The sequence below is a fragment of the Myotis davidii genome, unplaced genomic scaffold, assembly GCF_000327345.1.
Source record: "Myotis davidii unplaced genomic scaffold, ASM32734v1 scaffold6, whole genome shotgun sequence".
In the NCBI taxonomy this organism is placed as follows: Eukaryota; Metazoa; Chordata; class Mammalia; order Chiroptera; family Vespertilionidae; genus Myotis; species Myotis davidii.
The window spans coordinates 5,461,268-5,469,540 of NW_006383011.1; the positions used below are offsets into that span (position 1 = coordinate 5,461,268).

Sequence of the window (8,273 nt, forward strand, 5' to 3'; positions counted from 1 at the left end):
TGCTCACCTCTTTGCCTTGGCTTGTGCCTTTCCCTGTCTGAGATGCACACTTTCCTCTGCTTGTATCATCCAATCCTTCCGTTTGGTTAAACCCTTCTCCTCCTCACAATGAGATAGTCCCAGGCCACAGTGAGTGCCAGTACTCCCCGTTTCGCATTAGTTACACATTCTAAATTATGTTAGCACTTACTCTTTCAATCACTCCACAAACATTTATTGAGCATAGGCCATATTCATGACAATGTGCTTGGGCGGCTCTTGAATCAAATGCTGTGTTTTCTGCTTATTATCTCTCCCACGGTCCCTGACACATTTCATAGGTGTTTACTGCAGTGGTTTGGGTGATGTTGCACCGGTCTGTACTGTCATAGTCCTCATATAGACAGCAAATGTTAAACTACTGAAATCAGGAATAGTGTGATCTCAGGACTTCCCTAACATAACAGAATATTGTTAATAATGGTAATTTAAAAAAAAAAATCAAGCCGAAACCGGTTTGGCTCAGTGGATGGAGCATAGGCCTGCGGACTGAAGGGTCCATGTTCGATTTAGGTCAAGAGCATGTATCTCAGTTGCAGGCTCGATCCCTGGCCCTGGTTAGGGTACTTGCCGGAGGCGACTAACTAAAAATAAATCAATATTGAAAAGCAGTTGTCAGTACAAGAACGGTTTCAGAACTGAGTGCAATAGGGATTGTATGGTAAGGGACTCTAGACCTAGTTATTGGAGGTTTCCTTGATGATGGTAGGAACAGTTTTGGTCATGAATGTCTGTGGTCATCAAGGACATGTGCTGTTTCCAACGTTCCTTTGAATACCATTCACCTAAGATAACTGCACAAAGTAACTTTATTCATAGGTTAGGCAGTGTTTGAGTAGACTTGAGTTGCAAGGACACTTAATATAATCAATTTCTTGAACTCGGATTTGTGTTGTGTTTTAAAAAACACATTATATTCAAGTAATGGGTATTTTACTTACAGAATTTTGCATGTAGCCCACTTCTTTCTGCACAAAGATAAAATGTTATTTGTATTTGCTTAATTCTCCATTATTTTGCCGTTTCAACATGATTTCATACCCCCAGTCATTGCACTGCTAGTCTCAGGTTACGTTGCTTTCACGCTCAGCCTTTTCTGACCTTCATTTTCTCTCTTTATGTTCTTGAATATGGCTTTGCGGTGCAGGGTGTTCCTCCCCGAGATCCACAACAATCACCTCCCTAGAAAATGTCACTTCTTTTAAAGGTCTTTTGCTGATGTCAGTAACTGAAGGGGTTCCAGTGACAGGTATGTGTGCTCCTTGCAAATCAGCGTCCTGCAAGAGAATGGGACGAACTGTGTAAGTGATCATTTTATGAACACAACGAGCCCTGCTTTTGAAAATACAGGTTATATGTACATTGTTAGTAAGGAACAGAAAACTATCACGAAATGATATAGGAAAGCTGTGATAACCCATCGTGTTCGTATTTCTGGGGTTTTAAAAGCAAACACTGACACATCCAAATAGCATTTGGTAACGTGTGTTGTTCTCTCTATGCCGCAGTCAAACCCGGGAGCTGCCTGGATCATCGTTCTGTCTCTGCCTGGGCCTGGGTCTTCTGTTGGGAGGGCCTGTGAGTTGTTCTTACTAGGGAGCTCCAAGCACGGAGCGAAGGAGCCCTGGCAATGTCTGTGTGCTGGCGTCGAAGGAGCCCGAACTCAGAAGGGACACAGGTCTGGTCCCGAGCTAAGCCACAGTGGAGGAATGACCTTGAACAACTTGTGTCACTTTCTCATTTGTTGGATCCCTAGATGATCTCCAAGACCTCCTCCAGCTCTAAGCTTCAAGGATTCTGAGAAAAGCAGCAAAATGAGGGGAATTATTAAGAAAAACACAAATGTAGCCATGAAGGAGGAGCTTATGTCAGGCTTGGCGTATGTAAGTCGTTAATAACGGGAACCAATGAAGCTAAGAAGAATGGTTTAAATGACCATGGACATGGCACTCCTTCCAGGTACAAACCTAAAGAGCATCACAGGCAAGAGCATCCCTTATTGTGCCTGGCCACGTGAGCTACCCCCTTACCGTCGGACAGATTCTAAACTGCCCTTGCGAGGTGCGAGCCCATCACCTTTGGACTGTTCTCCTTAGGACCCTCAGGATCTGGCTCCTCTTGTATTTTGCCCTCCACTCCGCCCTCTATGTCCTCGTTGTTTTTCAAGTATGCAGCCACCATTTCTTTACTCAGTCTGTGGACAAGGATGCCAGGCCTCATGATTTGCTGTAGATTACTAAAAAAAAATAAAAATAAAAATCAATCAGCAGGGATTTTAAAATTCATGCACATTAGCCACCAGTATCACACGCAAAAATGGCTTTCTACGACATTCTATGGACATTCTATGACACAGACTTACTTTTCTTGGTCTCCTGGTTTGCTTGTCTGCACATTATCAGTTAAACAATCTTCACAAGGACCGTTTTCTGTCTCTTCAGTTTTCCTGCTTTGGAAACTGAAAGTGAACAAGCAAACAGTTCAGAAAAAGGAAAAATGGTCTTGGTTTTAAGACTAGCATGGAACTTCATGTTTACAGAGGCAATTTGCATTTCTCAAACCCTGAATGGGAAAAGTAGCTACAGCATTCTTATTTCATCTATTTTAAATTATTTGATCTTATTTCAATTTGAAATAAGATCAGACTTGAAATCTGATCCCAATTTATCAGCATGAGTTTATACCATTTATATAAAAACAGCATCAATAAAAAGAGGATGGATGTAAAGCAAATGAGGAGGAGGATGACGAAGATGATTGCTATGGTGTCAGAGCTCATAGGCTCAGCTAGAAGACCTATCCACTCTCGCAATCACGGTTTGTCCAAATATTCCTTTTCAGTTCAGTTTGAATGTCGATCTCTTGTTCTTTAAGTTTTCTAGAAACAGAAGAATTAAAGGCTGTTTTCATTGTTCCTCTGGCCAGCTTTGTAAAAGATGCTCTGCTGTGTGCTCCCTCAGCTCACCGCCCCTCATCCCCAAAACTATCCGAATCTAAGGAGAGAGGCACTGGAGCATCTGCAGCTGAGCCCAGCTACCCTCTCTTCTCTCTTCAGTGACATCACAGACTCATGGAACCATTGGGTTAGCGGGACTGGAGCCCAGCCCAACCCCACCCATCACCTGGAATCAGGAAATCCACAGAGCTCTCCTCTGGGCTGCTGTCTGTCTGTCCTCTCCCCTGAGGTGGTGGGGGTGGAGGTCACCTGACACCATCTTGGCCACTCTTTGGACAAGGATTTCCTTCCTCTTCTCAAAACGCCATCCTTCCTTCCTTTCACCTGAGCCTGCTAAACTCACTGCTTTTTTCAGACCATAAACAATCAGTCTGCTTCCTCCTCATAAATTCCTGCTTTGTAGCCCTGAGGCCGATAATCAACTCACCTCCTAATAGCATTCTCTCCAGACCGCATAGCCCATATCCTCCTCATCCCACAGCAATGGGCCTACTTCCAGAGCACTGGCAGCTCTAGAGGCCCTGGCTGAGCTGACCAGAGCAACGATGACCCCTGACCCACCCTAACTTCAGGTGAGTGAGCGGTGCCCAGGACAAGGGAGGGCAGAGCTAGGATTTTCTGAGAAAAGGAAGGTACAAAAGAGTATGGTAGCTGCTGCCAATCACATCCATAGAAGTCAAAGGTGAGCTGAGGGGTCTCTGGGCTGCAGCGACACTGGCTACCTCCCAGAAAGGCAAGGACTGTGGCTTCTTTACTTTTGTATACTCCACCAAGTCAGGACCTGAAATTCCATAAATATTTAGTAAGTGTGTGTGTGTGTGTGTGTGTGGGCACAAGTGTAGTTTGCTGAAGAGCTCAGGCAAGGCTGATTCTGCAGAATGTGAACCTCTGAGCCACTCAGCAGTCAGCAGGTTCCTGGATGAAGCGTTCTCCAGCCAAGGCTCCCAGATGAAGGCTCAGATACACTGCTGTCCAACTGAGGCTTGAGTTCAAGTCTTCTCATGCCTCATGGACACACAGGTTTTTCTGGGAGATTTTATATCTAGTTACTGGTGGCTACACTGAGTTAAACATATGTAAAAATCCATTAAATTTGTGTACTTAAGATTAGTACACTTCATGCCCTCTACTGTGTGGAGGTTATACTTAAATAAAAAAGGGGGAAAGGGCCCATCCCCTTACTTAAATTTGAGTGTGTGTGGTGCAGAGCAGTGCTGGACTGACTAGGGCAGTGATGGCAAACCTTTTGAGCTCAACGTGTCAGCATTTTGAAAAACCCTAACTTAACTCTGGCGCCGTGTCACCTATATAAATTTTTTGATATTTGCGACCATAGTAAAACAAAGACTTATATTTTTGATATTTATTTTATATATTTAAATGCCATTTAACAAAGAAAAATCAACCAAAAAAATGAGATTGCATGTCACCTCTGACACGTGTGTCATAGGTTCGCCATCACTGGACTAGAGGGCACTGCTGCTGGATGGTCTGTCTCCAACATTGTTCACCACACATACTCTAAGACCAGAGACTTTTGCAAGGACACAGCAGTAGCAGCAAGTAAGGGCTGGATAAGACTGTATCTAAGGGCTTTCTTTGACTGAATGTGGCTTGAGAATTCTACCTTAAATTTATATGTATAGTTAATATACTATAATACGTGGAGGGTTATTTGAATTTGGTCTCTAAATTGTATTTTAAATACTGGACTGTAGCGGGCGGCGGTTGGCGACGGGGACGACGACGGCGACATGGCGGCGGCACTGCTCGTGGTTCTGGGGCTCGTCCTGAGCGTCGAGAGCGGCTCCGGGGCGGGGAGCAATATCACGATTTCCAAACTTATTGTTGACTCCAAAACACGCCTCACCTGCACCTTGGATTCCAGTGACACTGCCATCCTGGGACACCGCTGGACGAAAGGGGACAAGGTGCTGCAGGAGGACTCGGAGCCCGGTCTGACAACGCAGTATGAGGTAGACACACACGAGAGCGCAGGACAGTACTTCTGCACCTTCCTCTCGGAACCTACAGGCAGAAGCGCCGACCTGACTGTGGAGGGGCCCCCCAGGATTAAGGCTGTGAAGAAGTCAGAGCATGCCACTGAAGGAGAGACAGTTGTGCTGGCCTGCAAGTCTGAGTCTTTCCCCCCAGTTACCGACTGGTTGTGGTACAAGATAAACGACAATGAGGTCCAGATTTTCAACAACGCGTCCCAGAACAAGGTTGTGATGTCCTCGGAGACCAAGACGGAGTTGCACATCCAGAACCTAGACCTGGAGGCAGACCCTGGCAAGTATGCCTGCAATGGCACCAATGCAATGGGCACTGACCAGGCCGTCATCACGCTGCGTGTGCGCAACCGCCTCGCTGCCCTCTGGCCCTTCCTGGGTATCGTGGCTGAGGTGCTCGTGCTTGTCACCATCATCTTCATCTATGAGAAGCGGCGGAAGCCGGACGAGGTCCTGGATGATGAGGACACGGGCTCTGCTCCACTGAAGAGCAGTGAGCACATGAATGACAAAGACAAGAACGTCGCCAGAGGAACGCCAACTGAGTGAGCAAGCAGTGAGGAGTCTGCACAGGCCTGAGCTGCTGTCCGGAGGAGCTGTGTTCCAGGTGTTCCTGGTGTTCACACCATTCCAAGTCCTCTCCTCTTAAAGGAAACCTACCCTGCAAAGTAGACCACGCTGTTGATTCAAATCACATGTTTTCTCTTATTTTTAAAAGAAACTAAGCTAGGGTTTTCTCTATGTAGAATTCCATTCCTTAGGGGTTTTGCTTTTTTATTTTTAAGAGCACTCCAGGGGAGCTGCGAGGTTCTGTGGGGAGCCACTTATTTTTAAGCACTCCAGGGGAGCTTGAGGTTCTGTGGGGAGCCCCTGCTGTCCCCTGCCTATTCCCTCCATGTTCCTTCCTTGCAGCCCCAAACCATACCCTTGGTGTCCCCTGGGCATTTAATTTAGCCTCTAGTCCATCATGCTGGGGGCTGTGGATGACAGACTGGCTTTTCCCTGAGACTCCTTCCACAGCTCACCTCCTGAGGCTGCTTTCTGCTGCTTCACTGCCCTTTTCAGGAGGTCACAGGTCCCAATGCCTGGCGTCCTGCCTGCCTGAAGCAAGTCCTGTCACATCTCCGCAGGTCTGTGTGACCTAGTCCAGCCTGACTTCATGGCCACCCCTCAGAGTATCCCCCTCACTGCTCCTGCCCTCCCCACGCTGGGGAGGGGGGTCTGGATGACCATCATGGGGTGGGAGTTGCTGTAACAGCCCCATTCGCATCTGTGCTCATGGTGACTGAAGAAGCCCCCTCCCCAATGGGCCTGAGGCTTCTTCCTTCACAGCATCCTGACTTACATGGGAGCCCCCAACCCCACCTGCCTGCTCACCAATAAAGGCTGACTCACCTCTCCCTCTCCTGGAAAAAATAAAAATAAATAAATAAATAAATACTGGACTGTAACTGTGATGCCATGGGGTTTTACATATAGATGGGTCTCCAGGGCCTAACACTATATGCCATGCACAAAGAAGGTTTGTACTGCCCTAACTGGTTTGGCTCAGTGGATAGAGTGCTGGCCTGTGGACTCAAGGGTCCCAGGTTCGATTCTGGTCACGGGCATGTACCTTGGTTGAGGGCACATCCCCAGTGGGGAATTTGCAGGAGGCAGCTGATGGATGTCTCTCTCTCTCATTGATGTTTCTAGCTCTCTATCCCTTTCCCTTTCCCTTCCTCTCTGTAAAAAATCAATAAAATATATTTTTTTAAAAAGAGGTTTGTACTAAAAAATTATTTGTGATGGGACATTACTACCAATATTAAAGAAATAAAAAATATTCTGACAGTACCATGAACAATTGTATGCTAACAAATTGGTTAACCTACCTGAATTAAAATATTCCTAGAAACACAAAACCAACGAAGACTGAATAATGAAGAAATAGAAAATGTGAGTGAGAACTGTATTAAGGAGACTTAATCAATAGTCAAAAAGTCCCAACAAAGGAAAGTCCTGGACCAGATGGTCTCACTGGGGAATTCTATCAGACATTTAAAAAACTAACACCAATCTTTCTCAAAGATTTCCAAAAAATTGCAGAAAATGGAACATTCTCTAACTCATTCTATAAGGCCAATATTACCCTGACAACAAAGCCAAGGACAATACATGAAAAGAAAACTAAAGCCCAATATTCCTTCTGAATACTGAGGCAAAAGTCCTCAACAAAGTACTAGCAAACTGAACTTAGCAGCATATTAAAAGGATTATATGACCATAACCAAGTAGGATTTATTCCTGGAATGCAAGGATGGTTCAACATGCAATACACCACGTTAACAGAATAAGGGGGAAAATACATTATCATGTCGATTCAGAAAAGGCATTTGACAAAATTTAACATTCCTTCATGATAAAAAGGAAAAACATTCAACACACTAGGAATAGAAGGAAACTACCCCCAACATAATAAAGGCTACATATAGAAACCTCACAGCTAACATCATACTCAATGTTGGGAAAATATTTGCAAATCACATAAATGGTCACAGATTAATATCCAGAATATATAAAGAGCCCTTATAAGTTTGTGTTTATGTGTTTTATGACTATATAAAGAATTCAACAACAAAAACAACCAACCCAATTCAAAACGGGCAAAGAACTTGAATAGAGAGTTCTCCAAAGAAAATATACAAATGGCCAAAAACCATATAAAAAGATGCTCAACATCACTAATAACTAAGGAGTAAATCTAAACCACAGTAAGAGCCGTATCTGGTTTGGCTCAGTGGATAGAGCATTGGCCTGCGGACTGAAGGGTCCCAGGTTCGATTCTGGTCAAGGGCATATACCTGGGTTGCAGGCACATCCCTAGCAGGGAGTGTGAAGGAGGCAGCTGATAGATGTTTCTAACTATTCCTCTCCCGTCCTCTCTGTAAAAAAATCAATAAAATATGTTTTTAAGAAAACACAGTAAGATACCACCTTACACCCATTAAGAAGGCTAGCATTAAAAAGAAAAGAAAAAAAATAGAAAATGACAAGTGTTGATAAGAATGTGGAGAAATTGGACCCTTGTGCATTGCTGGTGAGAATGTACAATGGCGCAATCACTGTGGGAAATAGTATGGCAGTTCCACAGAAAATTAAACAAAGAATTACATATCATCCAGCAATTCCACTTCTGGGTATATACTCAAAAGACATGAAAGCATGGGCCCGAGCAGATATTTGTACACTCATGTTCATAGCAACATTATTCACAATAGCCAAAA

The 8,273-nt window shown here is 44.7% G+C and overlaps 1 protein-coding gene and 1 pseudogene across 1 annotated transcript; one reads left to right on the forward strand and one right to left on the reverse strand.

Moving 5' to 3' along the window:
• Positions 1-953: 953 nt before the first annotated feature.
• LOC102765192 (chromosome unknown open reading frame, human C2orf74) lies at positions 954-4,751 on the reverse strand. Its single transcript, XM_015557852.1, has 5 exons — positions 4,704-4,751; positions 2,660-2,851; positions 2,402-2,514; positions 2,116-2,275; positions 954-1,316 (listed from the first exon to the last, which is right to left on the reverse strand). Exons 1-5 carry the CDS (start codon positions 4,749-4,751, stop codon positions 1,143-1,145), a joined length of 687 nt encoding a protein of 228 aa, XP_015413338.1. The 3' UTR covers positions 954-1,142.
• LOC102764906 lies at positions 4,717-6,407 on the forward strand (annotated as a pseudogene).
• The last annotated feature ends 1,866 nt before the right edge of the window (positions 6,408-8,273 follow it).

Coding starts and splice junctions, on each gene's coding strand:
- LOC102765192 (XM_015557852.1), bottom strand. CDS start 4,751: ATGTCGCCGTCGTCGTCCCCGTCGCCAACCGCCGCCCGCTACAGTCCA. Junction 2,515..2,659: donor TCTTATTTCAAATTGAAATA/AGATCAAATAAT, acceptor TTCTGAACTGTT/TGCTTGTTCACTTTCAGTTT. Junction 1,317..2,115: donor CTAAGGAGAACAGTCCAAAG/GTGATGGGCTCG, acceptor ATTCTCTTGCAG/GACGCTGATTTGCAAGGAGC.